Source organism: Nelumbo lutea, chromosome 4 (assembly GCF_056320005.1).
Source record: "Nelumbo lutea isolate HS-2025 chromosome 4, American lotus-T2T, whole genome shotgun sequence".
Lineage (NCBI taxonomy): Eukaryota > Viridiplantae > Streptophyta > Magnoliopsida > Proteales > Nelumbonaceae > Nelumbo > Nelumbo lutea.
Window position 1 is genome coordinate 22,463,173 of NC_142687.1, and position 17,312 is coordinate 22,480,484.

Here is a 17,312-nt window from a genome sequence, read left to right on the forward strand (position 1 = left end):
ATATTATACATAAGAATTAAATAATTGATCGAATTTGGATATTTATCGAATTGAATCAGGTCATATTCGAATTCCAATCCGATTAACTATTTAGTATGAATATAATGTCCAAATTCAACTAATTAAATATTTAAATTATTCGAATTCGATTCAATTATATTAAATATCAAATTCAAAATCAGATTTTCGAATATTGTTTAGACCCCTACATATAATTGGTGATCCCATCTGATCTCAATCCCAACTCGAACTTACGTTATCTAAGTTCTTGATTCAAGTTTGACACTTTGGCATTCTTATGCAGATTAGGTTACATTGCTCATTATTCTTATGCAGATTAGGTTACATTGCTCATTGTACACCACATCTGTGTTGTTTGTAGCATATCCAACCCCTTCTGGTAAGGTGCCGTGCTTTTTTAGTCTTTCTTAAATGACTTCTTCCCGTACAACTCAAAAGCCAATTAGCCAATCTTTTAACTTTTTTAAACGGACATTTTCTGCTTTTAGATCCGATAAAAGCCCTTTTCCAAATGGGTTTTTTTTTCCCGTACCTTCCAAAAAAAAGCTCATTGAAGAAACACCCTTAATCCTGCTTAATTATTTTGGTTGAAGTTTCTACCGTCCTTAAGCACAAATCACCGCCACCCAAGTCTTCAAACCCAATCCGGACTCGACCCCAGTACCACACACATCCAATACTACATGCCCAATATTGTTGGATTGGTGGTCCAAACCCAAGTACCCAAGTACACGCAACGTCATGGGGCTGGGGCGCGCACGGAGATATATGCCTTGTCTTCACAACGGAATCAGAATGAATTCAGCCTTCTGATGAGTGATGACGCTTACATATGCCTTCGTTAGCGCGCCATATGAGGAAGGTTGCTGTCTTTTTGCAACTCTCACTCTCTCTCCACATTATTCTCCTCTGGTTACCATTTCGAGAATTAAAACCGATGTTATTGAATTGGATACTGTAACTCCTCCCCCCTTAATGCTTTTCTTTGATTTTATTTTTTCAAATTTGGAGGACCCTTTCAGCACCATTTCCCTATCAAACTCAACCTCTTCGTTTATCATTCACTCACTGACTCTCTCTTTCACATTGGTTTCCATGTCCACCTGCGAGAGAAGAGGTGAAGAAACGATGTGCACGCCGTGGACAATAGCAAGGCTGATGGGATGGCGGCTTCTGGATTGGGCGTCGAGTGTTTTCACTTGCAGGATTCCTTCGGGTAAAGCCAATAATCGTTTGCCAATAAACTAGTTTTTGTGACTATGGTGATCTCTTTACCTTGTTGAATCAGGCCGGATAGGATTTCAAAATGCCATCAAGAATCGTTTGCAACATTGGTTTGACAAAACAATTCCATCTAATGATCCTAACAATTCAACTTTTCTGATTTCATCCAAAGGGATATATTTTTGGTTGGTGTTTTTGTTTTTGGGTGGCAGGAAACCGGCTCCCCCAGGTCCCACTTTTTGTTTTCGAAGTAAAAGGTGTTTTGAAAATGAAAAGCTCGATAAGCATTTCTCCGAAATATTTGTTATCAGTGATGCTTAGTTTTGAAATTGGGGCCAGGGGCTCTGGTTTAGTTTTGGCTATGAAAACATGATTTTGGATCAAGATCCTAGGTTTTTGCTGCTTCTGGCGAGGATTTGCAAATTTGAATAGAATTTTACCTTACAACTAAGAAAGAAAACTACTGTTACTGTATATTGCATAGAAGAATGTTTTTTTGGTTATTGAACAGCTACAAGTTAGAACATGGAAAATGATATTAAAGCATCTTTAGTCTCCTTAGTTTCTTCTTCAAAATTCAGACAGTTTTGACTAGATACTTTGATGGTTATTTCCGCCACAGAATTAACATTTCATGTTTTCATTTGGGTCAACATTTTTTTTTTTTATGGATTCACAGATGACGAACCAGATAATTTCCACCCTTCTGTACCACCACCACGTGAGCCCACCGAAACCAGAGTTTCTGAAGCGAAGGATGAGACCCGATACTATGAGATTGACCACGACTCGTTTCTCGCCCACAAACACAACCCAGATGGAAAAGTCCCCGGTTTGACCCCAACTGGAGATTCTGGACAACCGGATAATGAGGTGGACTCACGCCGGCCAATTTTCCGAGAGGAGGACTACATCGTGTTTTGCTTCAGGAAGGATGGAGCCATTCACATCATAAAGGATGAGAGGTCTCATCACATCGAATGCAGAATTAGACAGTTAAGGACCGTCAACCGTAAGGTTGGTAAAGAACCCAGTCTAAATTTCAGTATATTTCCATAGATCCAATCTCCAAGTGAAGCTAATCAGCCGGTTACTTTGCTCTTACTTCTAATGTGATATTTTCTTCACGCTCTCTTGGTATCGGAACAGCTTGTTTATGGTGATCAGGATGCGGACCTTGTGGACAAAAACAGCAATGGAGATGTGTTAAATAAAGATGGTGTTGATTTTGAGGCAGCAAGATCAGATGGGAAGGTCTAGTTGTGTGCTCTAACAATTCTTTCTGCGCAACATCATCATCAGATGGAATATATGCAATGTTTTGTTGTGGTTACTGCATATTGAATCGTTGTGTTTGCTCTTCTATGGATCTGGTTTTTGGTTTTATAAAGCTGGGAATAAAGAGATTGATTATTGTTGTGAACAGGGTGAAGATGGAGAAAGTGTTTACTTTGATTCCGAGTCGACAATAGCAGATATCATAGGGGAAGAGCAACGTGACAGAGGTGAAGATTTTAGAACAATATCCCTGGAATCAAGCATCTCTGTTGAATCGGACAGCAGCGCAAGTTCTTTTGCATTCCCTGTGTAAGTTGGATGAAGTTATCGTCAGCTCCACTAGTTTTGGGTTTTATGAGGTTGTTCTAATTTGAGTTCAGACATGCAGATTGAGGTGGGAGTGGACTGGGAGTCCTGTGAAGATGCCAATGTCGGAGGACCTGAATCTAAGGAAGCAGAGGGCCTGGTGTATGGGCCTTCACTGTTGTAGATATTGAAAAGCTTGAAAATTTTCAATCCCTTTAGCACAACCATATGGTTTAGTACTTTATTAGTTTTGTTCCAGTGGTGCTTTCGTTTCATCGTCTTTTCTTCAGTGTTTTGATATGTTTATTTTCTCTTTCAAAATTAGTGTTGATTCCGAAATCGGAGCTGTGGAAGAAGTAATATGTCTAGAGGGTGTAGAAAGCAACAGTTTATTTATTTTGACAGATTTGGATTTTTCTTGAAGGTCCACGAATTCTTGGTGGGCCTCCAAGAATTCCTTAAGGCCTATATCACTGTCGTCTAGTTATGGGTTTTTTCCCCTTTTGCTTCATCATTATTCGATAGCATGAAGCTTGAGGGTGTTCGCCAATATGTATGAATTATGATTTTTTTTAAAGAATAAGTGCAAAACACTTGTCATTTGCTACATCATCAAACACTCAAGTTAATGAGTGATGAATACCATAAGACTCACACAACTCCTGCTGGACTATAACTTCATACTACATGATTTTAGTTAGTTCAACTCAATAAGTGCCAGTTCAGCATTGTAAACGCGATTAACAAAAATAAAAAAGTTGTTTGGTTGAGCTGTTTATCTGATAAATGGCTCTCTCAAAAACCATGTAAATTGTTTATCAAAAAACATTAAATCTGACATTTTTCATTTTCAAGACCGTTTTTTACTGTTTGACTTATATGGTACTGATATAAATTGTTTATCAAAAAAACACTAAATCGTACAAAACATTTAAAGCAGATTTTTTATTTTGTTTTTCAAGACAAAATCGTACAAAATATTTATTTTATAAACACCATCAATGCCAAACAACCCCTAAATGAGAGACAACATGGTAGCGCTCACTCAATATCAAGAGCTGCCACGCTGAGTAAACTGGTGCTACTGTTAATTGATCGGGTCTGGTCCAGGTCAGGGTAGATACAGTCCCGAACCAATAAGTAAATATGGAGACCAGTCCTGAATAATAGGGTCTGACAACCAATAAGTATATCAGGACTATCATGTTTGACCCTATATGACAATAAGACCTGATTATAATTGACAAGCTCTATTTTCATTTGTTAAATTCACACAGGATAATAATACGATAATAGGCAAATGCTAGTGTGTGCAAAAAGGGTTTTTTATTTTTTATTTTTTGATATAATACGAGAATAACTAATGAGCTACCCCCCTCCTGAGTTGGCATGTTTCCCACTTTTTGGCATCGCCTTCTATGAAGTGAGAGGCTGAGGTTTTCCATCACCATTATATTTTCACACCGTAATAGAACCCATGGTAATATTACGAATATTACAGAAATGTTCCATTGGAGTATTTTAAGACATTGAAAAGAGTTGATGGAAAAAAATGGGGAAAAGCATTTTTATATTGAGATACAATTATGAACAATGATAAGTCAAAGTAACTATTTCACAAGCCCTATGGTTTCACATATTTAGGGTCTTGAACCAAAAAAAATCTAAAAAAGTTAAAATGGACAGGCATTTTAGAGGGGGCTCTGTAAACTTGAAAGCTCTTTTCCATCAACTTTCTAATTGTTTGTTTTTGAGAACAAATGATTGAAGATGTAACCTTTCCCTGGCTGCAATAGCAATCGATTCCTCATCTTGTTTTTCTTTTGCAGCAGCGACAGCTGTAATATATGCGCTCCTTGCTTCCTCCATTTTCCCCATATCCATCTCATCCATATCATCCTGTTCAGACCAATTCAGATGATTTAGTCAAAGATCAAAACCAACTAGAACATTCAGTCTAAACAACCTACTAGTTTTTCTGTTTTGCTGGGCATACATTGGACAGCCGAGCATTGAAAATTTTGCTTGCCTCTAAATCACAAGAAGCAATTAGGAAGAAGAAAAATAAAAAGGGGCAGCTCACTTCTTTGTCGATTATGGTTTTAGTTGTATTTGTTCAACCACATATCTTGCTTATTATTAGTTTTCTTTTTCTCATTTATGAGTTTGTACAATATTTTGCTTCATGATATCATCTCCTAGGAAGCTAAGATACTTGCTTTTGAAAAAACAAATAATGAAATGGTGTTTTTCGAAATAAATTTAGTGGTCCTACCAGATCTATAAGGCCATAATGTTGTTAATATTAACTTGGTTCTCTTATTCTTCTTTTGTTTTCTATTCGATCGGTTGGTATGGTAGTAGCTCCGGTCTTTGTGATATTTGCTTCTAACTAAACAAAATGGGACTTGTTATGTGAAAAGATTTAAGGAATCAGTATATGTCTTCAGGTAGCATATGCAATCAAGAATAAATTCTTCACAATAAGATGTTTCCTCTTTTCAGTTGTTCCTCATCTCCCTTCTTCACAGCATCACACAGAAAATAGAGATTGTTATATATGACATTCTATTAAACACATTGAGTTACTCTGGAAACAATTTACATAAAACACTCAAATACCAAGATCTAAATCCCTGTACATATTGAATACCTGCCATTCAATATCCAGCCCAGCACAATCACTTAGGAAATGCTTGTTGGCATATTACCTAAGATTCCGCAAAATGAGCCTACTACATAATTCATAAAATAGACAGAGCAAAGCTTACCATATATGGAAGTGGATTCAAACAATAAGGAGTGACATCATAATCTTCAACATATGCATTGGAATCATTCTTTGTCAAGCCTTCAAATAACAGCATGAATGATGAAATCTCTCCCTGCATTGAACCTAGCTCATTCTGCAGCTTCTCAACTTTGCTGTTAGATGTCATTGCTTCCCATTGTAATTTTTCAAGAGCTGCTTGCTTGTCTGCAAGCTTAATCTGTGGAAGAAGCCAACTATTAACTGTTCTGAAGTGATTCTGTACAAATACAGACTTTCATGCATGCTCTCCAACAAGCATATACAAAATAGTCAATTAATGGTGTAATCCATATTGTGAAACAAAATCTGAAATTTGAACATAAGCATGCAATGTCTATCCAAATGTCAAATAATGAAGAATACCTCTATAATAATAATAAAAAAAAAGAAAATATCTCATGCATCAGTACTAGTAATAGGGGGAAAACAAAGGACTACAAACACTACATACCTTGCAAAATCAGGATGACTGGATCAAAAACTCATGAGAGGGACTGATTAATGAAGTGTCTAGAAAATTTGACTAATTGTTCACAATTATATCTAATGTTTTTTTTAGCCAAATCCATATAGTAGGGGCAAGGCTTTGTTGAGTTGAGATGAGTAATGAGTTGAACAATGTTTCTTTCTTTTCTTTTTGATGGGGCGAGGATCAGGAGATGGGTGATAAATTCATTTCACTATTTTTACATCCTTCAAAAACCCAAACATTAAATATGATTGTGAAAGGAACTACAATTAACTAGGCGGTCCTAATAAAATCTAGTGTTGCATGACAGAGACATAGGAGTTGTAATCTGTTACAGTCACTAAAATGTTAAAGTGCTTGGTTTGACGTGTTCCATCAGTCTTAAGGCTTTTGGGGTATTGGTCAAGCATGCAACATTTGGTATCTGACTTGGTGTATTGGTCAAGCATGCAACATTTGGTATCTGACTATCTGAGGCTATCACCATGTCTCAAGTTCGAATCATGGAAAGGGCTATCTGGGAGAAGAGCTACCTAGAGTAGAGTGAAAGCTGTCACAGAAAGGGCTACCGGGAGTAGAGTGAAAGCCGTCACGGAAACAGTTACCTGGAGGGCTACCTGCTGCTAGAGGTGAATCATCGTGGAAAGAGCTACCTACCGCTAGAGTGAGTGATGTTGTGAAGAAGGCTACCTACCATTAGAGTGAAGCGGCCGAGACAGTGGAAGCGGACGTTGTAGTATTTTATGGTCCTAAATGTTAAAGTATTTGCCTTGATGCATTCCATCAGTCTTAAGGCTTTTGGCGTATTAGTCAAGCATGTAACAGAATACAACACATCTCCTAAGGGTTTGACTCGGCAAGATGAGAAAACATGGACTCATAGACATGTCTATGAAAAAGTATATGCTATTAAAAATAATTCAATTTTTTTGAACCTACAAAAAATGTTGCCTTTGTTCATAAGTGGCATTTAATACCATAGATGGATTAATCTTGTAGGTTAGTTGTTTATTTATGTCAAATAAGTGAGGAGATAAAAAGGAAATGTTATGTAGAAGGGTCCTCAAGAATCCATAGAGTGTCAAGACTCGGACACGTGTCCAAGATGACATGTCATCCATTTAGGAGGTTACATGCAACACTGATAAAATCAGGAACCAGGAACTCACTGCAGTAAAACATTTATCTTTTTTTTCCTTCAGAAAATGGGGAAAAATGAAGAATCATAAACTCATCAGAACAAAAACTTGCTGGAGTCCATCCAGTGATTCGGAAATATGAATGTTTCTTTAAATAAAAAATGCCTGATGAGTAAATCCTGAAACATCCAGTCTTCGCATCATATATTTAATATTTCTCATATAATTCAAACAAGTATGAAGCCTATTCCTACAACTTCAACTACTCATCTTAAGTTGGATTTCTACTGTAATTAGGGCTAGTTTAAAGTATCAAAACTAGACAGGTTATTATCAGCAGTGGCTGGTATGAAGAAAGCCTTTTCTCTTGGGTACACTAGAAGAGAAGACAAAGTGCAATTTTGGCATTAGAGCATTGAACCCAGTTATCTTTCCAAGTTCTGCAACCTAGTTGCCCCATAGTAATCATAGGTGTAACTAGTGCTAGGAAATAAAGTGAACATATAACTACTGGCAGGAAAAAGGAATAATGAGTGTTCATTCTTAAAATGCAAGAGAATCATAAACATACCTTTGCATCAGATAGTTGTGACTGTACAGTTTTAATCAAAGAGTCCTTTTCTGCCATCTGACGTCTAAGTTCATCAAGTTTTGCTTGAACTGCAGTCATTTGGTGCTTTGAATTCTCCTCCAATTTCAGAAGCTCATCTTTCTCTAATAATTTCTTCTGTAGCTCCTCTACTTGTTTCCTCAATAACATCAACTCTTCCCTTTCCCTTTCTGCCACCAGTGACTTTGATGAGAAAATTGACAAGTCATCAGAACATGCATCTTGGCTAGCATTTTTGCCAGGTCCCTTATCCCCAAAGTCCCTTGGTTTTTTAGTTGAAATAGATTGAGCTGCTTTCCTACCTTTCGGTTCACCAATCTGTAAATGATTGACAACCAATGTGAACATCCATTTCCATAATCAGGAGATCATAATTGTGAACATTGAAGCCTCCACTCCAGATATGACTAAAATAGCAAAATGATTCGATCTACCGATCTAGAGCTGACATAGCATAGAAATATAGAATATAGACATTAAACAAGACAATAGCTCCAACAGAAAGGTTAGCATTATAAGTCCACTTAATTGTCAGTGCCAATTGATAAGACTTTGCCAATTTGTACGTTGTGGGTTGTTGCCTTATACATGGACTGCAGATCTTGCTCATTTACTATCTTCATGAAACATATTTGTTGTCTTTAATCTAGTGGACTTGGTATTCGTCTATTAGACTCTAAAACTTTTTTTCCCTTGATTATAAATCATAAAATTGCTTAGAATCAGTTCATAATCCTTAGTCCTTATACAGTTAACGCACATCCAGCAGCATAATAAATCATGTCAGAAGGAATACAACATAAAAGATCACACATGTAAAACACAAAGCAGATGTCACCCATAAAATGGGATGCTTCAGGTTAAAATTGTAGAGCACTTATATTACAGCATAGAGAAACCATAAAATTTGCAATTATATACAGAGAAACCATAAAGAAATACCAATGATCCATACTTCAAATATCATCACTAAATCAATAGTGAGAGCAATACTTATGACTGAAACGGCACATAAGTTCTCCGCACTTCTCTAGAAAAGGTTCAAAATCTATATTCCCATTTGGTTAATTTGACATAAAAACAAAAAATCCAAACGAATTTATATTCCCATTTGGTAAATTTGACATACAAATCGAAAATCCAAATAAAAAATCTTACTTTTTTGGGATAAGATTCTCTGCAAGGCGTCTTTGTGTAGAGTAACGACGCACGACGTGTGAACGAAGTGTTTGCTCTCCGGTCCTGAACAAATAAAGAATGAAAATTAATATATAAACGGAACGCAATTTTTACAAAATGGAACAAAATTGAGCTAAAAATGTTTCTCAAAAATCTAACGCATAAAAGAAAAAATGAAGAAAAATAAAAAAATCAAATGCACATGAAGATCCCTTTGAAGCATCGAAGTAATGAGCTTACCATGAGAGACTCAACAAGCGGGACTATCTCGACGATTTTCTTGTAGAGTACTTCGTCAACATTGTTGTTACTTCCATTTCCATTAGAAAGGGAAGAGTTAGCTCGTTGGGAGAGGAGGGGAGATGAGTGATCTTCTCCCGAAAGCCATGATTTTGGGTCCCCAAAGCCTTCCTGCAAGTCGACAAAATGCTGTTGCTCGAACATTTGCTCTAAAGATCGATTTAGCTCTAAAGAAAACAAAGAAACGCTAAAGAGCTCGAAAAATGCTCTCTCTTTCTTGGTAACACAGCAAGGTTTGAAACTTAACAGAGACTTCGCTTCTAGATCATGACTTCCTCCTCTTTCTCTCTATTTCTGAGGACAGAGATTTTCAATACTCAAGCAAGAAATGATTCAGAAGGAAGTAGAGGTCATTTTAAACATCTCTGGTTTTAGATTAAATTACTGAACTGCCACTAACCTCACTTTATTCAAAACCAATTGAATTCTGACGACATAAAAAGTCCCAACTCCCACGTGGCACCAAATATGGCCTCCCGCCTGCATCCACGAGTACATTTCCTTGTTACTAGCGAGTCCCTTACGTGACAGATGGCGGGGCCAGATTGTCCTGCGGGATTAGCCACGTGTCTAATCTGACATCCATGTCATATCATAGCACTCCTGTTGTTCACTCTTCTTCTTCCTGGATTTCCCATTTCTTCTTCCCAAAGACAACTTGAAAAACCGCATTCACCATTTTGGGTATTAAGCCGAAGTTCCATTGAAAACTTAACTAAAAAACAGTAGCAGATGACAGAAACAGAACAACTAAAAAGAATGGACCCTATGACGTTTCATAATCTTTGTGTTTCAAACGTAACTGCAAATTTATGGGATATTGGAAACAGCCCCACCTCTAACCTCTTTTGTCCAAATTCCAAACAAACTACATTTGCTACAACAGCGCCCCACCGCTGCACTGAAACAACTAAATCAAAAAGCTTTGATGTGTTGACATTCACCAACCTTAAATTAGATAAGGTCATAAGCTCATCTTTTTTGGTTTAACCCTGCGCTAAGACAGTGTCGTAGCAAAAGTAAATTCAATTCCAAACAGAATACCATGGCCATTTTACATGTTTATCTTTATATTTTTTTTCTTTTACTGTAGGTTGAGCAAGATGATCAAGTATGTGTTTGAATAAATGTTTATACTTTATTTGTTGGTAAAACTGAAAAATACAATAATTGAAATCGTTTATAACAACTAGATACCACTTCACAGTGAATAAACACCTAGCCATTTGTGGAAGCTTCAAAAAATAACCTGAGATACACATAAATCAAAGTTCATTTTTTATATTTTTAATATATACAGAAGAGCAATAGAAAAAAATATCAAGTTATTTTGCAGGGATGTTTGATTTCATTTACGTTTATTTAGTAAATGTTTGTTGGTGGTGTCACATAGGTTATCTGACACTGCAGCCCCGTTAACTCTCTCTCTCCATCTCTTTCCCTCTTGGAGCAGTTTCATGCATTCTTCTCTCCTTCCTCAACCAGTTCTTCTGGTATTGGACAGAGCCTCTAACTATCACTGAAATATCAACTGAGATCACTGTGGTCCCACTTGGGCGCCTAATGGCGTCGATGATCACCAATCGTCTCTTTTTGAAGGGTTCCCCGGTGGGAATTCACACTGAATCCTGAACCCTTTAATGTCAAAGAGCACGTGTTAGTCACCATCTTTGCCAACTCCGGAGCCGGGACAGTTTACGCCGTACACATCGTCACCGCTGTTGAGATCTTCTACAAGAAGAACATTAACTTTTTCGTCTCCCTTGTCATTGTTATAACAACCCAGGTAGCTACTAGTTAGGTGTTTCTTCATTCTTCTTATATGGTGGCCTACCAATCTCGTCCAGGTGTCATTATTCAGGTATGCATCTCTTCGTACCCCCAGTTTTTCGGTTGACCGGTGCCTCAGTTTGTCGACACCTCTACATAAAGTCTGGCAAGGTTGATGGGTGGTTGGTCTGAATTCGGACTCTTTGTTGTGGCTCTGGGGCCTGGATTGCATTAAAAAAAATATGTAGTAGAAATACAATTCAGAGTAACAAGTCAGCTCCATCTGCACTGGTTCATCTCCAAAGTAACAAGAGCTCCCAAACAGAGAGACAACAGCAGGTTTCTTGATTCAACCTGCAGCGAATATACCCAATAATCAAATAATTGAGTTTAACAAACTATTGCGCTAAATTAACCAATCAAATCATAGAAGGGAGAAGAACTCATACCTTTACCATTCTCTCAACAGGCAGGCCATTTGGTTGTACCGGTGGGTTTTCTGCCTCCATCGCCAACGACAGCAAGGGCTTCTCCCTTTTCTTTCTTTCGCTCTCTCCCATGTTCCACTGTCCACTAGTGACGGTTTGAACGATAGTTTCTCCCCTTTCTTTCTCTCGCTCTTTCCATGCCTCCGACAGTTTGGTTGGACTGTACTGTGTGTGTGGAGATTCCGAAATTTCTATCTAGTGATGGAAGATAATGTACAATGGCTCTTAAGCATTACCAAAGGACATGAGTATGTTGTTTCCTTCGAGCTTTATACATCCGAAAGAACTGTAGTCGAAGAGCAGAGAGGCCATTTGCATCTTCAACAACAGCAACAACAGTTAAGGCAACAACTGAGCAGAGAGGCCATTTGCATTCTTTGCAAATTTCATCGACGGTAAAACTGATATTTCGTCCCTTCCGTTAATATTTAAGGTTAATGGTAATTTTCTGAAACAGAAAGATAAGACAATAGTGAAGCAGTAGAAATATATTTAGTCAATTAGTTAAAATAATTTAAAAAAATTGCCATTTTTTTTAAGTGTAAGCACTTCAATAGTGTGGATCCATCTAAAATTCCGATCCATGACTTGCTTTAGTATTCTGCATACTTCTCTTATTTTCTTCTTTCTCTCTCTCTTTTTTATTTTATTTTATTTTTAGTGAATCAAATGGACTCTTAACAATAGGGTTAAAATGAATAATTAAAAATTGCAGTTTTGAGCCACGTACAATCAGGGATTTGAGATGCGCTGATGCCAAATTGCCAACTCGCTCTACTCTACAGGGGGTATAGACGAGAAATTTGTAGTAGTAGGCTCCAAAAGCCGAAAAAACTTTCGGTCCAGAATCGCTTTTAACGGTCCACGCCCCCTTGTTTTTGTCAAAATTTCGCAATGTTGAATGAGGTGGCTTTAAATCCACCATGAAATGGTGATTTATGATTGTACCGGAGTGAAAGGACTATATTAGATGTGCATATTCAGTTACAAAAAGGCTCAGCATGAAAGGACTATAGAATGCAAAATCTTGTATTTTGTATTATTTTTTATGCATTTTGATTATACATATTTATATTTATATTATATTCCTTCCACACTGAGCCAAACATACAATCTCTATCTCACCCTAAACAGTTGGGTAGGTTAGGTTTTAATGAGCTGAATTTAACTACATATGACTTTAATTAGACGCTGCGTAGCGTACCCTTTAAACCGTTGAAAACGGTAAAAGGTGAATTTCAGCTGTTTTTGTTCACATTTGAAAATTTATTTGGATAATAAAGTACATGAAAAGATAAACTTAACATCGAATTGCTAAGTTCATTTGGCTAAACAACCTTTTTTTAGGTAAAAAAGGATTTCATTATAATTGAGACGATAAAGGATACAACAAGGGAACAATAAGTTCAACAAACACAACTAACTTCTAGAAAACTAACACCATGGACCCTAACAACAGTAGTAAGACAAAACAGAACGACACAGTAATAAAACTAAGAAAACAAAACACAAGGAGGAGGGAGGTTAAAAGTTTTAGCAGGTCTTTTAACAAGATATCCTCCGAAAAGAGTTCACCATTAATTTGTAGAACAGCACTTCTGTACTGCCATGTGTGTAGGTGTAGGTAGCATCATTTCTTCTAATCGGCACAAAAGAAAAGGAGAACACCAAAGCCTTGTTTGAGAATACCCAGCAAGTCTTTAGCCTTAGCTTAGGCTAAATGTATATGCTTCTGCTTCAATATACGCGAGGGTACTGAGCACGAACCAATCTTGGCCACAAAACTCCCAATCTCCCATTGTAATTACGGCCCAGATTTCCTACACACTTTTCCTATCTACTCTCTACCCACTGTGAATTGCAGCCACACATCTTTCATTGAGAGATGTGGTAAAATGTTGGTAGGAAAAGTGAGGAGGAAATCCTGAGTGTTGTAAATTAGGCGCTACAACATCCATATCCTGCTACTATCTTTCCTTTAAAGTTTAAGACCATCTATCTGCAGCGAGTTCAGATCTCCTGCCCACAAAAATCTTATACACGTCTATCCACATAATATTACAGCTGTAAATTGGAAACATCTCCCCATGAATGGCCACACGTAAATACTGAAGATATTTCCAATGCACATATGTAGTATCATGTGGGCAGACGTGGATAAGATTTTTGTGGGCAGGAGATCCGGAATCATCTGCATCACCTCTTCACCCAATGGTAACCAAAAAAAGATTGGACTGCTGGATCACTTCCCATTTTGACAGAGCTCATAGATTTTCTCTCCACAACCTAACAAAAGTATGCTTTATGTTATAAGTTCAACGAAAAAAAAAAAACACTTATAAATGAGAGGCCCACCCATATATGGGTTGGCCCGATTTAGCATTTTACGATTATACTGCATGGGCCTCAAGCCTTTGGCCAGATTCATTCAAATTTTGACAAAAGCCCAACACCTAAGCCCGCTGCCCAATTGGCACCCTTAAAGAGGGCTTTTGTGTGAAATAACTATTCTTTATACAAATAATAACAATTACTCTATGCAACTTACATGTTAGATATAAGGGACATTTTTCTTTTTAATCTAATTTCAATTTAAATTTCCTTAATAAGTGATTGGGAACAATGTACAATAGACTTGGCCATGTTTGTTTAACTCAAAATTTTGGGTCTTAATGGATCGTAATGAACTCGACTAGTAGATTTTGACAAACCACCCATAAAGAAAATTACAAAGTAGAGAGATTCGCAACATTGTAGTAAACCAAACTTGAGCTCATGAAGCTAGAGGCGTTGAAGCATGAATCCTCACAATCCAAGAACCATGTATTACTGACGAGTTCTACGGACACTACTAAGGTCACAATTTTTCTTACCCACTAATCAAAGCAGCAAAATAGCTTAAAAATGTGAAGTTTAAATGGCCAAAATCACTTAACTTTGATAGATTTCATAATTGCTTTGTTCTATGCCCAGCCCTGGGCTTAATGCTGGCTCAAACCCTCGATTTTATTCCCAATTTATACAAGTCATATAAGTTGGCCCGCTATTATATATAAACCTCAAAAATAAGTGTTTATTGAATAAGTGCCTAAAAACAAGTGCTTATTTGAATAAATTATTTATATTTGGCACTCAACTTTTTTAAGTGCTTATCTTAAAAATAAGCACTTATTTTATATTGGGTGTTTGGTAGTCTTTTTCTCCAACAAGAATTTAAATAAATATATGTGACTATTTTGTCCTTTATTTTCTTTCAAAGTTTACGAAAACACTTTTATGAAAGTACTTTTATAGATGCATTTTTATTAAAACACTTTTATAAAACCACTTTTATGGAAATACTTTTATAAAAGCAATTTTATAAAAGTATTTTTACGAAAGCATTTTTATTCAATTAGGGATAATTTTATAAGTGGTATTTTAAAATTCAACTAGAGATAATTTTAGAAGAAAAAAATTAAATAAGTGCTTATTGTATAAGCACTTAGGCCATGTTTGATGATTAAGTGGTTGTTAAAAGAAGTACTTGTTGCCAAATCATTTCTTAGAAGTACTTATTTTAACAACCACTTAAGGTTGTTTGGTGATCCACTTGCCAAATCACTTATTATGTTTTTAAGCACTTATTGAGGTGGGGATGTTTGGTAAGATACTTTCTCCATAAGTGTTTATATTGGCACAAATAACAATTTTAGCCCTCACTTCACTCACACATATATACAAAAATACCAAAAAAAAAAAAACACCAAACATGGAGGGGAGAAGTTCGGCGAACTAACCTCCTTGTCGTCGGTGGCTAGACGGTGAGATTGCCGCCGTTAAACTCTTCCAAAGTGCAGATCTATGAACACAACAAACATGGGAGTTTCAAGTTTTAAAAAACCTAAGAAAATTGATTTAATGAGAAGAAAAGCTTTACATAATGGAAGAAAATGGCAAAATGACAGGTCCACCGACCATTTTTCCTTACCACCGATTGTTGCCAATGGACCTGTAACTAGGTGCGTCGCTACCTGGTTTGCTATGTTCAAATGAGAGGAGATGGAGGTAAAACCATCGTACAGGGGTATTTTGGGTATTAAAAGAAAATACCAGAGACTGGTCCATCCCATTTTATTGGAGAAGTACTTCTCCTAGAAGTGCCGAAAAAAAACCAACTTCAAGTCACTTTTTAGGAAGTACTTTTAACTTCCCCACTTTTTTACCAAACACATATAAGCACTTAATAACCACTTAATGTGTGGTCCTAGCTCTTAAAAAAAGTACTTCTTAGAAGTGAAATCAAATAGAGGTTTAAAAAAAGCTAAAAATTTGGACTTAAAAATAAGTCCTTATTTTTAAAATACACTTATTTTGGGCTTATTCCCCAAACACCAATAAGTGCATAATGGTGTGGTCCCGGCCCAAATAAGCACTCCCAAACATGGCCTAAATAAAATACTTAGGGTAGGGTTAGGCCATTAGGGTTGTTCCCCTATATCTATATACATGATTTTATTTTTTTATAAAAAGTGTTTGTATCGGTAAATAAATAATTTATAAACAAAATCTGAAGATCATTGGTGCATGACTCATTAAGGTAGTTTATAAAGCCCTATTCACTTTTCGATAAGTTACTTACCCGAGTAAGTCTTTCCCGTTACCCGGGTAAGTCGTCAATTTACCCATATTCTTTTATTTCCCATGTCAATAAGGCAATGTCCATTTTAACCATAGAAATCCATTATTAAAAATGACATTTTTGTCCCATTCAAGTGCTAGCAACTTTCCCCCTAGGTGGAAAAGTTATTTACCTACCTAGGAGATGATTATCACTTGCTTAGTTAAGTGGTACCCAGGAAAATAAACTTTCATTGACCCTTACATAAATCTGAAAAAAAAAACATAGAATTATTCATCAATGGGAATTAAAATTCCATTGATCAACTTTCCCCCCTCTCAAAATCCAAAAAAATAACACCCCTAAATGCGAGGTAGCTTGCGAGTCACGAGTAAAGTCTATGACTATGAGTAATAATAAGGCAAGATTTGGGATCAAATGCTGCATTCACCGGAGATCGGGGTGTGAGTGTTTAAGGGAGGGCTGTCCCCAGAGAAAATCCCTTGGAATGAAAGGGAAGTGATTGAACAGTTTGCAGGGCTAAGAAATGAACCCAGTTTACATGACAAAGTGGACAGTAAGTAGGGTGAAAAACAAGTAACAGATATTAGGCTCTAGGCTGAATTCTTGGCGGTACACACTTCACACAGTAAGTACCAATTTAACATGAGTACATGACAAAGTGGGCCTCGCCTTTGCCTCGTAGAACAGTAGAGTAAAAAACAAGTAACAGATATTTGCCTGAGTTTTTGGCAATTCAGAGTGCCCAATAATGTTGATTGTTAATCTCCTTTTTCCCATCAACACACACAGTAGTTAACTATAGGAGGAGTAACACATCAAGAGTGGGGCTTGACGTGGCATCATGGCATTTTCTTGAATCAGTCAATTAGTTAAATCATAAGCATAGTTTAAGCCCTTTATTAAAAGATGAATATTGTTCCTATTCCTAGGGATAGGAATGGCAGCAGGGCGGAGACTATATTCACCATCCCTCATCCTAATTATGAAATTAATCTTATTTTCATTCTCGATCTCCGTTGGAGGTAAAATTTGTCTTCTATTCCTCATCTCCAATGGGGATGGATTTCCCGTGGGAACCTAAATCCTTAAATT

General features: G+C 36.8%; 2 protein-coding genes across 3 annotated transcripts; one reads left to right on the forward strand and one right to left on the reverse strand.

The window, feature by feature from the left end:
• Positions 1–818: 818 nt before the first annotated feature.
• On the forward strand, positions 819–3,297 carry BASL (breaking of asymmetry in the stomatal lineage). Of its 2 annotated transcripts, XM_088984351.1 has the most exons (6): positions 819–978; positions 1,137–1,237; positions 1,925–2,262; positions 2,395–2,499; positions 2,672–2,832; positions 2,912–3,297. In XM_088984351.1, the coding sequence occupies exons 1-6, from the start codon at positions 854–856 to the stop codon at positions 3,018–3,020; spliced, it is 939 nt and encodes a 312-aa protein (XP_088840477.1). In that variant the 5' UTR covers positions 819–853; the 3' UTR covers positions 3,021–3,297. The 2 variants fall into 2 exon arrangements, with proteins under 2 accessions (XP_088840477.1, XP_088840476.1); XM_088984350.1 differs by having other exon boundaries at positions 826–1,237.
• Positions 3,298–4,372: 1,075 nt separating this feature from the next.
• On the reverse strand, positions 4,373–9,668 carry MPB2C (movement protein binding protein 2C). The gene is made up of 5 exons (XM_088984352.1): positions 9,279–9,668; positions 9,018–9,101; positions 7,821–8,177; positions 5,601–5,819; positions 4,373–4,728 (listed from the first exon to the last, which is right to left on the reverse strand). The coding sequence occupies exons 1-5, from the start codon at positions 9,480–9,482 to the stop codon at positions 4,558–4,560; spliced, it is 1,035 nt and encodes a 344-aa protein (XP_088840478.1). The 5' UTR covers positions 9,483–9,668; the 3' UTR covers positions 4,373–4,557.
• Between the last annotated feature and the right edge of the window lie 7,644 nt (positions 9,669–17,312).

Excerpts from the sequence above, each read along its gene's own strand:
- BASL (XM_088984350.1), top strand. The coding sequence starts at position 841 with ATGACGCTTACATATGCCTTCGTTAGCGCGCCATATGAGGAAGGTTGC. Across the intron at positions 2,500-2,671 it reads CAGCAAGATCAGATGGGAAG|GGTGAAGATGGAGAAAGTGT; the intron begins GTCTAGTTGTGT and ends TGTTGTGAACAG. Across the intron at positions 2,833-2,911 it reads AGTTCTTTTGCATTCCCTGT|ATTGAGGTGGGAGTGGACTG; the intron begins GTAAGTTGGATG and ends TCAGACATGCAG.
- MPB2C (XM_088984352.1), bottom strand. The coding sequence starts at position 9,482 with ATGTTCGAGCAACAGCATTTTGTCGACTTGCAGGAAGGCTTTGGGGAC. Across the intron at positions 9,102-9,278 it reads CGCTTGTTGAGTCTCTCATG|GACCGGAGAGCAAACACTTC; the intron begins GTAAGCTCATTA and ends TTATTTGTTCAG. Across the intron at positions 8,178-9,017 it reads GAGAATCTTATCCCAAAAAA|ATTGGTGAACCGAAAGGTAG; the intron begins GTAAGATTTTTT and ends AATCATTTACAG.